This window comes from Poromitra crassiceps (assembly GCF_964638095.1).
Source record: "Poromitra crassiceps genome assembly, chromosome: 29".
NCBI classification, from domain to species: domain Eukaryota; kingdom Metazoa; phylum Chordata; class Actinopteri; order Beryciformes; family Melamphaidae; genus Poromitra; species Poromitra crassiceps.
This window is the reverse complement of record NC_139641.1, coordinates 14,192,039-14,210,531: the sequence shown is the minus strand read 5'-3', so window position 1 is coordinate 14,210,531 and position 18,493 is coordinate 14,192,039. Positions and strand designations below refer to the sequence as shown.

Genomic DNA, 18,493 nt, shown 5'->3' with positions numbered 1-18,493 from the left:
GGATCCTTGAAGAGACACATGATAGTCCACACAGGAGAGTAAACAATGTAATTCCGTCTGTGGTAAAGGTTTTGGTTCTAAAGGAGACTTGAAGAGAGAAACATTTAACTCAGGGTTCCCACGGCCATGGAAAACCTGGAAAAGTCATGGGATTTCAAAAACTTGATTTCCAGGCCTGTAAAACTCATGGAATTGTTCAAATCCTTGAAAGTTTATGAAAAGTTGTGACATTTTGTTGTGTGTAATGAAATTGTTCCAGTAATCTTCCCGTGTATAACCTTCCATGTAATGTAACATAACGGTAACGGCAAATGTATTCTCTGTAGCTGTTGACGTAACGTAGCTCTAACTTGTTTGTCGATTTTAGTGCTTCTTGTATTTTATATTAATATTTTTGTGGAAAATTCCTGTTTTAGTTCAATAGCTTCCATGATGCAGTAAACACACTAAAAACCAATATAAGGAGAAGCTGTGTCTATTTGTCTATAATAATCATTTCTGGTATTTAAAAACAGTACAAAAGTGTAGGCTACTACTGTATTACTGACTCAATAAATATGGGGGGGGGAACAATGTTTATGTTGAAATAAAAAAAAGTTGATGTTCAAATAAATATATCAAGTAGTTATATAAGCTCTCTGGTTGTATTGGTTTGCCACGCACGCACTTTTTATTTATTTCAGTATTTTAATATATTCAAACGAATATGTTTTGTTTAGAGGGAATATTCGAATATGATTTTGGGCCTATTTTGACAGCCCTACATCCCACGCTCCAGAATCTCATCTAGCCTGATATGGGCTCTGCTGGGGAGTGCACTAATGCAGACAGGTGGAGCAGAGGAAAGGGGGGGAGGGGGGATCCTTTAGGTCCTAACTAAAGGATAGTGTCTGTCAGACACTATCAACATGCCAAAAGTGAAGAGTTACTACCATCCTGGATGTGTTGTACTTGCGTCATACAGCCTGTAGTCGGGTTCAGCAGCACTGAGGAGGCTGATTTTTGGACAAAATAAATTAAATCTACTTTTTTCCCTACCACCTCCTCCTTTGTTACAGCAGAGTCTACCACAGTAACATAGCCTAACCAAAACCACCAAGAACAACCAACACCAAACCATTTCATTGTATTAATGCTTTATTGGCTCACATCTCTTGCAACCTTGATTCAACACAATGGTAAAATAAGCTTCGATTCTCATACAGATAATTTAAATAAATACCATAATTATCATCAACAAATGTGATAACCAGTATCATTGAACAAAGGCCTACAGGCTTCTTGACTTTTTCTGGAGCATTTGACTCCCCCCTTCCCCCCCCCCTATCCTTTTCAGGGGAGGTCATGTTTAAATATGCATCAATAAGTAAACAGTTGATTCTTTTATTTTGGCATCATCACAGTCATTTGTGAAAACTCAATTTTTATTATACAATCATTTCTGCAAAGTGCTTTGTGACAATATGCCTCACAAATAGGTTGCAGTTGAGTGTGTTGTGGCCGCATGCATGTATTTTGGTGTTCGTGTGACAATAAAAGACGGGCTTGTCCGTTACAAGTTTTTTTGCAATCTATTTTTATAGCCTTTCTTCAATAAAAGAAAAACAACTTTTTCATTTGGTTGCACAGCACATGATTTGGTCACTCACTCACAACACACACACACACACACACACACACACACACACACACACACACACTTACTGTGGAGGTGTGCACAGTCATGGAAGTGAAAACTGTGATAACTAGAAAAGCGCACTGGGTGGAGTGCAGATCTCCACCAGGCTGTGCTACACCTAACCAGTGCAGATAGAAGCAGATGACTGTATGCAGATAAGTAGTTGTAATTGCAACACTGGTAAGACAAGGGGTTAGTCATGCTCATAATAGGCCGTTAGTGGCAACTAAAGTGGCTGTCATTTGGTGACCAAACCTGTTTTTGGAAGGAAATGCAGAAGGCAACAAGCATGAGTGATGGATGAATGCTGATCAATACAATTCTGTTGCTGCAAGGTGGGCCTTTTAATGACAACACTGTAATAACAATGATATAGTATAGAGAGGCTTTAAAGAATAGACTGTAGAGAAATTAATGGATTTAAGTTAAGTTAAGTTATCCTTTATTTATCCCCATGGGGAAATTCATCCTCTGCATTTGACCCATCCTCTACTAGGAACCTTCCTAGAACTAGAAGCAGTTGGCAGCCACTGTGCAGCGCCCAGGGACCAACTCCAGTTATTTTGCCAGTACCTTGGACAGGGGCACTGACCGGAGTATTAACCCTAACATACATGTCTTTCTTTGATGGTGGGAGGAAACCAGAGCACCCGGAGAAAACCCACACGGACACGGGGAGAACATGCAAACTCCACACAGAAAGGACCTGGGACGGACCGGGGTTTGAACCCGGGACCTTCTTGCTGTGAGGCAACAGTGTTAACCACTGAGCCACCATGCCGTCCGTCCATTTAAAACTTTATTTAGTAAACAATGATTGTGTGTAAGGTCTGTTTTTTTATAGTATTCTTTTTTTTTGTAACATGCATCAGCAGCAGCAGCAGATCAGGTTGAGGTTAAGTAGGCATGTTGTTTATTATTATTAATTAATACACAGGACAAGATGTTACTATCCCTTGTGCCAAAATCCGAGGAAAAACACATTTAGAAGCCCAATACAAAGAGTCTTTGAAGAAAAAATAGCAAAAAAGTCAGTAGCTTTGGGACAGATGTTCCTGCCACAGCGACCCATATAGCCTTGCATAGCCATCTGAGGGCAGTTGAGATATGTGGCTTTGTCCAACTGGCTGTAGCTGGAACAGGTCGCCGACAGCTAGGATGCTGACGCCTCCAAAGCACGAGTGTGGAACTTTTAGGCCTGTCATATCTTGTAGCCGGCGATGAATGAAGTAAAGCAGATCTGCACCAACCATAGACACTTCATCAATGATGAGTAATTGTGTGTGAAGTTTTTCAGCGCTTGGTGTGATGTACGGCTCGTTTCTTGGACCACACATGAAGCCGAGAGCAGAGTGTAGTGTCATTCCTTCGATGGAAAAGGCTGCGGTTCCCGTGAATGCAGTCAGTAACACTGGAAGTTCATCAGGTAGAAAATGTCCAGACGAGCCATGAGCAACCCTGTAAAAGGATATGAAAGCAATGTTGAAAGAGTAGACACTTTGGGGCTGTTCTGTTGTAGGGCACCCCCCCCCCCCCCATGTGTGTGTTTAGATGCAGGAGCTACATAAATGTAATAACCAAATAGTGTAGGGACCGTAGTCAATGTAAACATAAGAATTTGGAACTGGTGCAATCAGTGGTAGAAATGTTGTATGATGGGGAACTGATCAATTATTAATTGTGTGTATTTCGTGGGAAACAAGAATGTGGAAGTGGTGGCCACCAAAATCCAGTTCCATTACATGTAATGTGTTGTGAAGTCTGAGGTAGTAGGCACACACATAAGTGAAGACAGTGTAAAAGCACTATTGTTTTCGTATGTAATGATGGCTCAGGGGAGGGTGGGAGGGAGGGGAAGGAAGGGAAGAATTGTTTGTTTCTGCAATTTAAAAATCAATTAAAATAAGTGATCCAAAAATAATAAAATATAGTTAGTATAAGAGTATAAAAAGAAGCCATCTGGCCCCCCCTGAAAAGGATAAGGGGGGGGGGGGGGGGAGTCAAATGCTTATTATTATTACCACCGCCACCGCTAGAAATCGATTAACATAGGTGGGATTCCAGACCCTAGTGACTGAGAACAGGTCTGAGAGCAGGTCACGTGGGGGATGGGTTTACCCAGGCTAGCAATTGTGTGCCACACTGTGCCGCCAGCCCTCCAATTATAGTAGAGAAAGAGTTATATCACTGATAATGTCACAATGCATGAGTTTTGAGGGATTTATGACATCACTGATGATGACGTCACACATCACTGATACAGACAGACACACAACTTCAACTTTTATTATACTAGGAATCTTGTGCGCTCGATTCCTAGGGTAGAGACTCTGGAGATGATGCGCCACTTGTCCTCGTCCTCCTATTTATACTCCCACCATTGTTGTTCCTGTAGTGTAGCCAAATGCAAAAACCTAACCTAACTATGAAGAAGACATCAAAGTCCAGTAGGTGGCGGTAATGCACCATTTAAGGATGCCAACCGACAATCAAATCCATAGAAGAAGGAGAGACCAAATCATGTGCTGTGCGACCAACTGAAAGAGTTGTTTTTCTTTTATTGAAGAAAGACTATACAAATACATTACAACCTATTTGTGAGGCATATTGTCACAAAGCACTTTGCAGAAATGATTGTATAATAAAAATTGAGTTTTCACAAATGACTGTGATGATGCCAAAAGAAAAGAATCAGCTGTTAACTGTTTACTTATTGATGCATATTTAAACATAGCCTCCCCTGAAAAGGATAGGGGGGGGGGGGGGGGGGGGGGGAGTCAAATGCTCCAGAAAAAGTCAAGAAGCCTGTAGGCCTTTGTTCAATGATACTGGTTATCACATTTGTTGATGATAATTATGGTATTTATTTAAATTATTATCTGTATGAGAATCAAAGCTTATTTTACCATTTTAATGTGTTGAATCAAGGTTGCAAAGAGATGTGAGCCAATAAAGCATGTGTTGGTTGCTCTTGGTGGTTTTGGTTAGGCTATGTTACTGTGGTAGACTGCTGTAACAAAGGAGGAGGTGGTAGGGAAAAAAGTAGTTTTAATTTATTTTGTCCAAAAATCAGCCTCCTCAGTGCTCCTGAACCCGACTACAGGCTGTATGAAGCAAGTACAACACATCCAGGATGGTAGTAACTCTTCACTTTTGGCATGTTGATAATGTCTGACAGACACTATCCTTTAGTTAGGACCTAAAGAATCCCCCCCCCCCCCCCCCTTTCCTCTGCTCCACCTGTCTGCATTAGTGCACTCCCCAGCAGAGCCCGTATCAGGCTAGATGAGATTCTGGAGCGTGGGATCTAGGGCTGTCAAAATAGCCCCAAAATCATATTCGAATATTCCCTCTAAACAAAACATATTCGTTTGAATATATTAAAATACTAAAAGAAATAAAAATTGCGTGCGTGGCAAATCAATACAACCAGAGAGCTTATATAACTACTTACTTGGTATATTTATTTGAACATAAACTTTTTTTTATTTGAACATAAACATTGTCCCCCCCCCCCATATTTATTGAGTCAGTAATACAGTAGTAGCCTACACTTTTGTACTGTTTTTAAATACCAGAAATGATTATTATAGACAAATAGACACAGCTTCTCCTTATATTGGTTTTTAGTGTGTTTACTGCATCATGGAAGCTATTGAACTAAAACAGGAATTTTCCATAAAAATATTAATATAAAATACAAGAAGTAGAGCCCGACCGATATGGGATTTTTGAAACCGATACCGATACCGATTTTAGGGAATACAAAATTACCGATACCGATAATATCGGCCGATATTTTTATTTTATTTTATTTTTGTTTTTATCATCAAATGTTTATCCCCCATTAGTGCTAATCCCCCATTAGTGCTAATTTTTTATTTATTTATCCTGGTTGCTGCTCGCTCCACCCTCTGCCGATCTGGGGAGAGCCGAAAACTGGCTCCATGCTTCCACATGGGCAGTTAGCCAGCCGCTTCTTTTCACCTGACAGGGGAAGCTTCACCGGTAGGACATAGCACGTGGGAGGATCACACTATTCCAACGAGTTCCCCTCCCTCCGAACAGGTGCCCTTAACGACCAGAGGAGGCACCACATCAGCAACCCTCAAATATCAAACACTTGACAAAGATATAATTGAGTTGACATGAATTGAAATATGTGATGTAGGCAGGATATTTTACAGCTTATTAATAAACTCAATGCAATGAAACAGTAAACTTAACTGGGAATTTAATAATTATAAATAACTAGAAATACAAAAACACAATAGAACAAATAGTTAAGAAAAAATATCAAATATACACAACATGCTGGCCATGCTGTCTATAACTTATATATATATATATTAAAAAAAAAAATATATATATATATATATATATATATATATATCGGCCGATATATATATTTTTTTTTACCGATACCGATATATCGATAATCGCCAATATCGGCCGATAATATCGGCGGGCCGATAATATCGGTCGGGCTCTAACAAGAAGCACTAAAATCGACAAACAAGTTAGAGCTACGTTATGTCAATAGCTACAGAGAATAAATTTACCATTACCGTTATGTTACATTACATGGAAGGTTATACACGGGAAGATTACTGGAACAATTGCATTAAACACAACAAAATGTCACAACTTTTCATACACTTTCATGGGTTTGAACAATTCCATGAGTTTTACAGGCCTGGAAAACAAGATTTTGAAATCCCATGACTTTTCCAGGTTTTCCATGGCCGTGGGAACGCTGAGTTAAATGTTTCTCTCTTCAAGTCTCCTTTAAAACCGAAACCTTTACCACAGACTGAACAATTACATTGTTTACTCTCTTGTGTGGACTATCATGTGTTTCTTCAATGATCCTTTCTGACCAAAACTTTTACCACAGAGTGAGCAATTAAATTGTTTATCTCCTGTGTGGACTACCATGTGTGTCTTCAATTGACCTTTACGACCAAAACTTTTACCACAGAGTGAGCAATTAAATTGTTTATCTCCCGTATGGATTATCATGTGTCTCTTCAAGGCTCCTTTACGACCAAAACCTTTACCACAGACTGAGCAATTAAATTGTGTATCTCCTGTGTGGACTAGTATGTGTGACTTCAAGTGTCCTTTCTGACCAAAACTTTTACCACAGAGTGAACAATTAAATTGTTTATCTCCTGTGTGGACTATCATGTGTGTATTCAAGGCTCCTTTACGACCAAAACTTTTACCACAGACTGAGCAATTAAATTGGGTATCTCCTGTGTGGACTACCATGTGTGACTTCAAGGTGTATTTATAACCAAAACCTTTACCACAGACTGAGCAATTATATTGTTTATCTCCTGTGTGGACTACCATGTGTGACTTCAAGGTGTGTTTATAACCAAAACCTTTACCACAGACTGAGCAATTAAATTGTTTATCTCCTGTGTGGACTACCATGTGTGTCTTCAAGGTTCCTTTCTGACCAAAACTTTTACCACAGACTGAGCAATTAAATTGTTTATCTCCTGTGTGGACTATCATGTGTGTCTTCAAGTCTACTTTACGACCAAAACCTTTACCACAGACTGAGCAATTAAATTGTTTATCTCCTGTGTGGACTACCATGTGTGTCTTCAAGGTTCCTTTCTGACCAAAACCTTTACCACAGACTGAGCAATTATATTGTTTATCTCCTGTGTGGACTATCATGTGTCTCTTCAAGTGTGCTTCATTAGCAAATCTTTTACCACAAACTGAGCAGCTGAAGTGTTTCTTCCTTGGAACGTCACTGTTTTTCTGTGAGCCTAAACCTGACTGAAGTTCACTAGTTTCCACCCATTCACCATCATTGTCTTCAGTCTCAGAAGAGTCTGAAGTCTTGTCATCACTAGTTGGTTGTGAATTACTAGCTAGATGTAAGTATATAAAGTTCCTGGCTGGTTCTGATACTCCACAGTCCTCTTCATCAGCTTCTGTTTTCATCTGTTCAGTTGAGCAGGTGGCTACAGGCTCTGCCTCTCTGTTCTCTTCAGTTTGGTTTTGATGAAGCTGTGAGGACTGAGGTTTCTCTTCCTCCTCTTCACTCTTCACAGGGACAACAGAGAATGGGAACATGGTGATATCAGCCTCCTCCAGCCGTTGAAGCTGCTCTCCCTCCCTCCTGATCCAGAGTTCCTCCTGTTCCTCTTTAATGTCTGGGGGCTCTGGGCCCTCCTGAAGCTGCTCTCCCTCCCTCCTGTTCCGCTTTAATGTCTGGGGGCTCTGGTCCCTCCTGACTGGTCTGGGGTTCCTCTTTAATGTCTGGGGGCTCTGGGGCCTCCTGAAGCTGCTCTCCCTTCTGACTGATCCAGAGTTCCTCCTGTTCCTCTTTAAGGTGTGGGGGCTCTGGTCCCTCCTGAAGCTGCTCTCCCTCCCCCCTGATCCACAGTTCCTCCTGTTCCTCTTTAATGTCTGGGGGCTCTGGTCCCTCCTGAAGCTGCTCTCCCTCCCTCCTGATCCAGAGTTCCTCCTGTTCCTCTTTAATGTCTGGGGGCTCTGGTCCCTCCTGAAGCTGCTCTCCCTCCATCCTGATCCAGAGTTCCTCCTGTTCCTCTTTAATGTCTGGGTGCTCTGGTCCCTCCTGAAGCTGCTCTCCCTCCCTCCTGATCCAGAGTTCCTCCTGTTCCTCTTTAATGTCTAGGGGCTCTGGTCCCTCCTGAAGCTGCTCTCCCTCCCTCCTGATCCAGAGTTCCTCCTGTTCCTCTTTGATGTCTGGGGGCTCTGGTCCCTCCTGAAGCTGCTCTCCCTCCTGACTGATCCAGAGTTCCTCCTGTTCCTCTTTAATGTCTGGGGGCTCTGGGGTCTCCTGAGGCTGCTCTCCCTCCTGACAGGTCCGGGGTTCCTCTTTAATGTCTGGGGGCTCTGGGTCCTCCTGGTCGAGACTGGGGCTCCACTCCTGCTGCTCAGCGGGAACTAACAGCTGCTGGAGGTCTGGAGGCAAGGCTTCTCTGTGTAACCGCACAGCGTCCAGTAGTTTATCTTCATCACCCGCAGTTAGGTGCTGCTTCACCACAGCTCTCAGCTTCTGGACTTTAGACATTTTAATTTTCACACAGTGACAGGAACTTTTCCTCCTGAACTTTACTGACAAACTTCCTTCAAAGCTCCAATAGCTTCACAGCTAACGTTAGCTTCACAGCTAAACCATTCATCTGATCTGAGTCCAGTGAGTCTTCTTCCTCTGATCAACGGAGCCCTGGTTCCACTTCATATATTCGTGATAATATCGTCCGCACATACGAGTATTCTGTTTGTAAATTAAACTTCTTAAAGTATTATAAACGGGAAATAGGCTAGTATGCTACTGCTAGTGCTAACGTTACTCTGTGTTGTTACAAGAACGTTTGCATGATGGCCGCTTCCACACGACACCCAGTGCTCACGTGATCTGACGCACGCTTGGCACGTCGCGTTCCGATGACGTAGGACGATACTGATGACGTAGGACGATACTACAGCTCACAGCTCACAGAAACAAACAATCATGGCGGACTCCGTACCACTTGTGTATCTCGCAATTAGCAACATTCCTGTCGCCTTTCGTTCAGCGGACCTCAGAAATTACTTCAGCCAGTTGATAGAAAGCGGTGGGTTCCAGTGTTTCCACTACCGACACCGACCAGAGGTTCTCAGAGAGACCGAAGAGGAGGAGGAGGAGGAGGGCTCAAAGCAGGAGTCCGACGAGCCGACACACGGAGGAGCTGGAGGACCTGGTGGCCCGTCGGATGAGAGCACGGTGGACAGCTCGATCTCCTCCTCGGAGACCACAAAACAAGACTATTCCTCCTCGTCGAAGCCACGCGTGAAATCCTGTTGCTGTATAGTCTCAGTCCACGATGCCAAGGAAGCGGACAGATTGATCAAGATGTACTCAGGGAACCAGTGGATTGACTCGAAAGGAAGCTGGCTGGCGAGACGCTGTGTTATCAAGAGAGTCAAAGTTTCATATGACACAGGTTAGTTAGTAGACGTCGGGTCAACCAACCTTGTGTTTGTTTGGCAGATTGTATTTGATCACTTCAGCCTGATTCCATTTACACCTGGCGTTAACATGCATTTCCTGCAATCTGATTGCAATCAGATTGCAGAAATGGTTGTCCTCTCAATCCGCATAAAGTTGCTGTATCCAGATTGAGAGGACACATTGCATTTACACTTGTGTTCAATGTGTACACAATGCATCCCTGACCACCTCCGGAGGTGGTTTGGCCGATCAGATTGCAATCCTTCTTCAATGCGTTTTGGGGGTGTTTACACCTGGCATTTCAAGTGATAAAACACAATCTGATTGCAATCTGATCACAGAAAACACATGTTAGCGCCAGGTGTAAATGGCCTCAGTATTACCCACCCTATATGAGTTCTTGTCTGAGGATGTTGGGTTGAAGAAAAGTAAATTATTAGATCAGTCTCTCTGCTTAGTGGTTGTCTCAAGGTTTGTTGTTTTTAAGTTGATCAGTGTTTTCCACGTCGATATTATGTTTGTCACCTTACATCTTTTGTCTTTTTTTAATGTTAATATTAACATAAAGCACTTTGTAACTCTTGTTATTATGTTTTCAGATGAGGAGTGCTTCCCTTATAAGACAAAGTGTGAGCAGCGGCACCGCGTGTCCTTAACAGAACGTTTCACAGAGGCTGACCTCCGAGGCTTATGTGAGTTAAACCCACCCTCTCTGATGCACAATGGGAACGTGGGCACACCGGTGAAAGTATTCCTGCAGCTCATCCAGTCGTGCCGTCTGCCTCCGCGTCTCATCCGCAAGTTGGGCCTCACTTTCCCCAAGACCAGCTCCAACCGCCGCTATGGCAATGTGCCTTTCCAGTACTACGACGCCCACACAGTACCAGCCACAGAAGAGAATATCTTCACAGCTGCTGGACATGAAATATCAGGGCCAGGCGGTGTGGTCGCTCCATCCTCACGAGCCAAGCAGCTAGGTGACCACCGAGAAACAACAGACGACACCGATGACCCGGAGGAGGAGGAGGAGGATGTGCAATCAAATGCAAATGATGTGGGTTTTATATCTGTTTGCACCTTATTACTTACTTACTTTACTTACTTTACTTTATTGTTTATTTGGACAGGACAGTGCACATTAATAAGACAGTTATACATGTACAGAATCATCCATACGTGACAACGGTAAAAGTGCCGGGGTTAGCCCAAGCTAATTTTCACCCGCAGTCCTCGGGACATCAACAACTAAAAACTACAAGATAAATACAGAATACGGGAATAAAAAAGCAATATAATAAAAATGCACAAGGGATAACAATACATACACAGAATAGAAGCAATACACACAAACAGATAAGATAATAAAATGATAGAAAAATAAAATGTCCAAGAGAAGGCTATTGAATATGGGTGCACTGTTGTGTCGTTTTGAGCCATTCCTTGATTTTGACTTTAAAAGTAGGGTAAGTGGGACATTCCCTCACTGTGGCCGGGAGACTGTTCCATATATTTCTGCCCACAATGGACAGGACGTTCTTCCCCAAAGCGGTGCGTCTGTGGCCCAGCTCACAGTCTCCTCTTAGACACGCCCTGATGGTCATGCCCTCCACGGACCTCCGTTTAAAAAACTCTCCCAGAGGGGGTGGGGGGGGCGAGACCATGGAGACACTTAAGAACAAAACAGGCCTGTCTGAAGGTTTTAACACATTGACTGCCAGCCCTTTTTTCAATGCTGTAGGTAGGTTCTGCCAGTTTTTTTTTTGAGGATTCTGGCTCATTTTACAAGAGCCGAGGATTCTTTTCTGTTAAGACTTCGTGAACACAAATCATCTAAAAAGAACTAATATAATGTGTGCTTTCTCTGTCTAAAAGAGTTAGTTTGTAGAGTTAGTAGTTATGTAGATATTAGCCGTTGAGTACAGCATGGTTTCAGAGATTTTCAGAGAGTTTTGAGATAAATGGATTTTTAGAACCACCTCACGTGCCTGTGATTATGGGTGCCCTTGGGCAAGTCTGTATACTGTATTGTGTGTGTGTGTGTGTGTGTGTGTGTGTGTGTGTGTGTGTGTGTGTGTGTGTGTGTGTGTCTCCAAACTCCTCCCTCCGTCTGTGCTGCTGCTGCTGGCTCCTGCTGGCTCCGCGGCCGCTCTCGGGCAGTCTGGATTACTGTAAAACGGGCTCGTTCGTTTCTTGAGGTGTCGGCTGAGAGCTTTGAAGAAGCTTTTGCGATTCTGGTCTTATTTATGCTCAAAGGTACTCGAGTGTGTGTGTGTGTGTGTGTGTGTGTGTGTGTGTGTGAAATCGAAAGTGTTTTCGCCCAGCTATTTCCTTGAAAATTAGAATGGCTTTCTCCCGCGGACCCGCGGCTGTTTTTTGCTCGGCTTTCTCTCTGGAGAGCACTGTCGCCACCTAGCTGGTCGGTAAAATAGATTATACACATTCTCTTCCTCCAATATTGGTATAGGAGACGTAAAAGGGGTTGATCGATGTCCCACCGTCAAAAAAAAAAAATGTTTATGTAAGCCGAGATATCTCGTCCTTGGCACTCAACGTGTTAAAATGGTCAAAATCAAGGAAATCATACTTCTTTATAATGTTGACCCATGATGATATGGGTAAAGATTTTTTTTTTATCGAAGATCTTTAGGGCTTTTTTAAATAAAGATTCAATTGGCTTAAGAGCTGTTTTACATGCCAACGACCAGCTCGTTAAGCAGTAGTCAATGTGGGAAAAAAATCATAGTGTATTAGTGATAGGATGTCTAGGGGGCTGTGGTATTTTGCTGGAAGAATTGCTATCATCATTTGTTCTTCTCCTCCTCGGGTGCAGGATGATGACCGATGTGAGGAGTGGGAGCGCCATGAAGCTTTGCACGAGGACGTAACGAGCCAGGAGCGGAGCAAGGAGAGGCTCTATGAAGAGGAGATTGAGCTGAAATGGGAAAAGGGTGGTTCAGGCCTGGTGTTCTACACTGATGCCCAGTACTGGCAGGAGGAAGAAGGAGGTATACAGACACTTCACACAAACTAACATTAACATAACGGTTGTAAAAAAAAAAAAAAAAAAAAATGTCTTGGATCAAGACATAACTCAATTGTTCCCAACTTCAGTCCTTCAGACAAAGAGTAATGCTGGTTTTCTGTCCTATTAGGTGGTTATTGGTTAACTGCGTTCACCTGACGTCCCAGATCTAAAATCAAAGAAAACCAGTAATACTCTGGGTTTAGAAGACCAGGGTTGAATACCACTGCCATACATGAATTATGTTTACTTGATGAAATATTGATTCTGTCTCTTTACTCCCCTTTCTTTAGATTTTGATGAACAAACAGCAGACGACTGGGATGTTGACATGAGCGTTTATTATGACAAAGGTAATTAAAATGCACTATTATTCAACTGTCATTCCCTCGATTGACAAATGGAACCAAACAGAAAATGCACAAAGTGTTAGGGCGTTTTCACTACCTACCTCATTTGGTGATCCGACCAAGCGCATTTTTGATTCAACAGCTGCCATAGCCAGCTGCATTGTGGGTAATCGGGCTGAGGACGAGCATTTTATGGTTAAAAAATCAACATCTTCATTCTTCACATGCTGTTTTGTTGGCTGGTGAAACGGTGGATTATTCTTTGGGGAATTTTTATTTGCACGATTGCTTTCTTATGCGATAAGATTGTCTGATTGCAGCATCTTTATAAGTTATTATTTTATTCTTGACAGCGGTCATATTCTCCATGATAGTAGCCTACTACTTTAGGCAGAAGTTGCAAAGGTTTTAGTTTTATTTTTACCAAATGACCGCGCGTTAATGACACTTATTAGGCTACATTCAGACCAAACGCGTTTTTGGAGCTGCCAGCGTCTTTCTGCAATTCATTCTCTATGTATATGCTAGACGTGCTCCTCTTTTAATGAACGCACCTGGCGTTTCAGCGCTGGTGGCGTCTTGTTGTTTTTGGAGGAGCGCTGTGGGCGTTTTTAAGCTGAAAAAAGTTGAACATTGAGGAAAAGCGCCCTGTTCGTCTTTTTCACTCTTCCTACCTTTTCTCCTCCCGAGGGATTTTCAACCTCCGCTGCTGCCAGAATTAGCAATAATCTGGCTTTCATGTTGACAGTGAACAACATCAAACAGACAAAACTATCTGGTTTCCGTCCGTGTGGTCGTTGTGTTCTGATCTGTACTGCACGCGACTGCAGGGAAAAACAAACGGAGCACAAAAAAAACGCTCCGTGCGCTGTGTTTTGTGCACAATGGAAGCGCTCTCAACATGATTTTCATACCATTCTGACTGAAAAAAGCGCTTTGGCCGTGAACGGTGCCTTAGCCCGACTCTTGCGTCTCACGTTGCGATCATTGATTGACAGGTGATTGAAGCATGCTTGACACGGGGAAATGTCGTGCGGGACCTTGAGAATACAGAGCGAGTTGAATGACAGACATCGGTTCAGATTTGGGGATTCAGACAGAGGGCTGTTCACATGCACATTCTGGTTCACTGCTGTGGTTGGCACGCGCCGTCTCCCTTTCTCTGTCTGTCTGTCTGTGTGTGTGTGTCTGTCTGTCTGTGTGTCTGTCTGTCGGTCTGTCTGTCTCTCTCACACACAGACACACTCTGTCACCATCACCCAATGGCAAATAAGCACACCGGTCTCGACCATAGACTGTATATAAAAGGGAGTAGGCTAAAGCACGCGCGCACAGTCACATTCTTATCATTTCAGCTGTCAAAACAAAATCTCTGGGAAGTGGGAATTTACATTTTCTCCCGGCCAATCCAGGACGGTTGGCAGCGCTATGTGGTCCGTTTGCTTTTGACCTGGTGTGAAACTGAACCAAAACCAGCTGAAAAACTCAACAATGTTGCATTTGGTGCAAATCAGGAACTAGGCTGGTCTGAGAATGCTCCTTAATTGTTCATGTGGAGCCAGATTGCCTTGAACTCAGATCTTCCTCCCACAGATGGAGGAGACATGGATTCCCGCGACTACGTCCGCATGCGCTATGAAAAGAGGCTGAGGGACGGCCTTGAAGATAGGTCAGGACACAGCCAGACGATCGGCAGCTTTGAGAAGTTCACTAAGGTAAGGGAGGTCTCCACAACAGTTGATTTGACTCCAATCTGTGTATGGAGCCTATAATACTAGACATGTTTTAAACATCTCTTTTCTTGGGTTAGGGCTTTGGCCGTCGTGTGATGGAGAAGCAGGGCTGGAAGGAGGGTGAAGGTCTGGGGAACAGTCAGGCTGGGATCCCAGATGCCCTTGAGAATGACGGACAACATCCCAAGTGCAAAAGGGGCTTTGGGTGAGTAAAAACTAAGTAAATACAGAGTTGACAAAACAGAACTAATGATGTCCTGTCACATACCAACGCGCGTATTAGCCCCGTGACGCCACTTTATACTGTACTCCGAGATATTCTCGTACAGTAAAGCGGCGCCACACAGCGTTAGAATCCTCAATAGGTGGACAAGGCTGTTCAAAAAGCTCTCCTACCCGTATCCCACCTCTGATTGCAGATCCGAAGATATGATCGTCTGCCTAGTGAAGCCAGTAATTTAGCCGGAACACCGGCGCTGTTAAAATGACACTGCTTGCGTGAAACAACCGTTTAGAAGCAGTCTTTGCACAGCCTCCACTGAATTTACAGCAGGGTGTGTTTGATCTTACTAACATGGTACACCGCTTGCACGCGGCGAGCAAACAACACATGCAGTCAGGAGGCGGCGGCTGTTAGTGATCAACGCAAATCCAGCGCACCTGGGAAGCAAAACATGTCATGAAATACTCAAACTCCCAAGGTTCCTGTCCTTAATACAGCACAGGCTGTGCAAAGACTGCTTCTAAACGGTTGTTTCACGCAAGCAGTATCATTTTAACAGTGCCGGTGTTCCGGCTAAATTACTGGCTTTACTAGGGTTACTATCATATCTTCGGATCTGCAATCGGAGGTGGGATACGGGTAGGAGAGCTTTTTGAACAGCCTTGCCCACCTATTGAGGATTATAACGCTGTGTGGTGCCGCTTTACTGTAGGAGAATATCTCTGAGTACAGTATAAAGTGGTGTCACGTTATGGGGCTACACGCGTATATGAGCGCTGAGAGGACATGGTCTTTCAGCATGCGTTCATGATGCTAATGAGCATTCCTGTGTTTTTGTGCAGGTATCATGGAGAGAAGTTGAACTCCGGCCCTGTAAAGAAGGCCAGACCAGGCTTTCATATAACCACAGTGTTCGATCAACCCAAAGACATAGATCGAGGCGATACCTTACTGAGACGCCAACCAAACACCAGTATGAAGTACAGAGGCTGGCAGCCAGGTGGCACCATTGGACCACGAAGATGACTTTTTGTAAACCTTTTTTAGTGTTTTATTTGAGTTATTTATACACCACTCTGCTCTATTAAAACATGGTTGTCAAACGTTTCGTTCCAGTTGTCTTGACTTTGTCATATTACGTTTTTACTGTTCTCCTTAATTTTATGCGCACTCACTTTATTATAACAACTTATTATGCAATTGCAATAGATAGATTGATTGTAATAAGACTGTAATCACTACATGTTGATAGTGTCTGACAGACACTATCCTTTAGTTAGGACCTAAAGGACCCCCCCTCCCCCCTGCTCCACCTGTCTGCATTAGTGCACTCCCCAGCAGAGCCCGTAAAAGGCTAGATGAGATTCTGGAGCGTGGGGTGTAGGGCTGTCAAAATAGCCCCAAAATCATATTTGAATATTCCCTCTAAACAAAACATATTCGTTTGAATATATTAAAATACTAAAATAAATAAAAATTGCGTGCGTGGCAAAGCAATACAACCAGAGAGCTTATATAACTACTTGGTATATTTATTTGAACATAAACTTTTTTTTATTTCAACATAAACATTGTTTCTCCCCCCCCATATTTATTGAGTCAGTAATACAGTAGTAGCCCACATTTTGTACTGTTTTTAAATACCATAAATGATTATTATAGACAATAGACACAGCTTCTCCGTATATTGGTTTTTAGTGCGTTTACTGCATCATGGAAGCTATTGAACTAAAACAGGAATTTTCCACAAAAATATTAAAATAAAATACAAGAAGCACTAAAATCGACAAACAAGACCTACGTTACATCAACAGCTACAGAGAATCAATTTGCCGTTACCGTTCTGTTCAGTTTTCTTTCTTTTGTTTCACATGGTAGCACATTTGTATTGTTTTGTATATTCATTTATGGACCATTAAATATATGGCTTCTTTATATCCGTGAACCTTTGGAGTGGACATTCCATTTTTTCTATCAGTGTGCGAGCTTCTCCTGGTTCCTTCATGACAAATTTTTTGGCCTACGCACCTGATGTGAGTGTTTCTTTGGACTTGTAGCAAGAGCGCAAACACCCTATCTCATTTTAGCTATTGAACTAAAACAGGAATTTTCCACAAAAATATTAATATAAAATACAAGAAGCACTAAAATCGACAAACAAGTTAGAGCTACGTTACGTCAACAGCTACAGAGAATAAATTTGCCGTTACCGTTATGTTACATTACATGGAAGGTTATACACGGGAAGATTACTGGAACAATTGCATTAAACACAACAAAATGTCACAACTTTTCATACACTTTCATGGGTTTGAACAATTCCATGAGTTTTACAGGCCTGGAAAACAAGATTTTGAAATCCCATGACTTTTCCAGGTTTTCCATGGCCGTGGGAACCCTGAGTTAAATGTTTCTCTCTTCAAGTCTCCTTTACAACCGAAACCTTTACCACAGACTGAGCAATTAAATTGTTTACTCTCCTGTGTGGACTACCATGTGTCTCTTCAAGTCTTCTTTACGACCAAAACTTTTACCACAGACTGAGCAATTAAATTGTTTATCTCCCGTGTGGATTATCATGTGTCTCTTCAAGGCTCCTTTACGACCAAAACTTTTACCACAGACTGAGCAATTAAATTGTGTATCTCCTGTGTGGACTAGCATGTGTGACTTCAAGTGTCCTTTCTGACCAAAACTTTTACCACAGAGTGAACAATTAAATTGTTTATCTCCTGTGTGGATTATCATGTGTGTATTCAAGGCTACTTTACGACCAAAACTTTTACCACAGACTGAGCAATTAAATTGTGTATCTCCTGTGTGGCCTACCATGTGTGACTTCAAGGTGTGTTTATAACCAAAACCTTTACCACAGACTGAGCAATTAAATTGTTTATCTCCTGTGTGGACTATCATGTGTCTCTTCAAGTCTTCTTTACGACCAAAACTTTTACCACAGACTGAGCAATTAAATTGTTTATCTCCCGTGTGGATTATCATGTGACTCTTCAAGGCTCCTTTACGACCAAAACTTTTACCACAGACTGAGCAATTAAATTGTGTATCTCCTGTGTGGACTAGCATGTGTGACTTCAAGTGTCCTTTCTGACCAAAACTTTTACCACAGAGTGAACAATTAAATTGTTTATCTCCTGTGTGGATTATCATGTGTGTATTCAAGGCTACTTTACGACCAAAACTTTTACCACAGACTGAGCAATTAAATTGTGTATCTCCTGTGTGGACTACCATGTGTGACTTCAAGGTGTGTTTATAACCAAAACCTTTACCACAGACTGAGCAATTAAATTGTTTATCTCCTGTGTGGACTATCATGTGTCTCTTCAAGTCTTCTTTACGACCAAAACTTTTACCACAGACTGAGCAATTAAATTGTTTATCTCCCGTGTGGATTATCATGTGACTCTTCAAGGCTCCTTTACGACCAAAACTTTTACCACAGACTGAGCAATTAAATTGTGTATCTCCTGTGTGGACTA

At 42.5% G+C, this 18,493-nt stretch overlaps 1 protein-coding gene across 1 annotated transcript; it reads left to right on the top strand.

The window, feature by feature from the left end:
- Positions 1 to 9,185: 9,185 nt before the first annotated feature.
- LOC310800142 (G patch domain-containing protein 3-like) lies at positions 9,186 to 16,019 on the top strand (the record flags this gene model as incomplete). The annotated part of the gene is made up of 7 exons (XM_083662723.1): positions 9,186 to 9,657; positions 10,265 to 10,719; positions 12,496 to 12,670; positions 12,981 to 13,040; positions 14,631 to 14,752; positions 14,848 to 14,975; positions 15,836 to 16,019. 7 exons carry the CDS (start codon positions 9,186 to 9,188, stop codon positions 16,017 to 16,019), a joined length of 1,596 nt encoding a protein of 531 aa, XP_083518849.1.
- Positions 16,020 to 18,493: the final 2,474 nt, after the last annotated feature.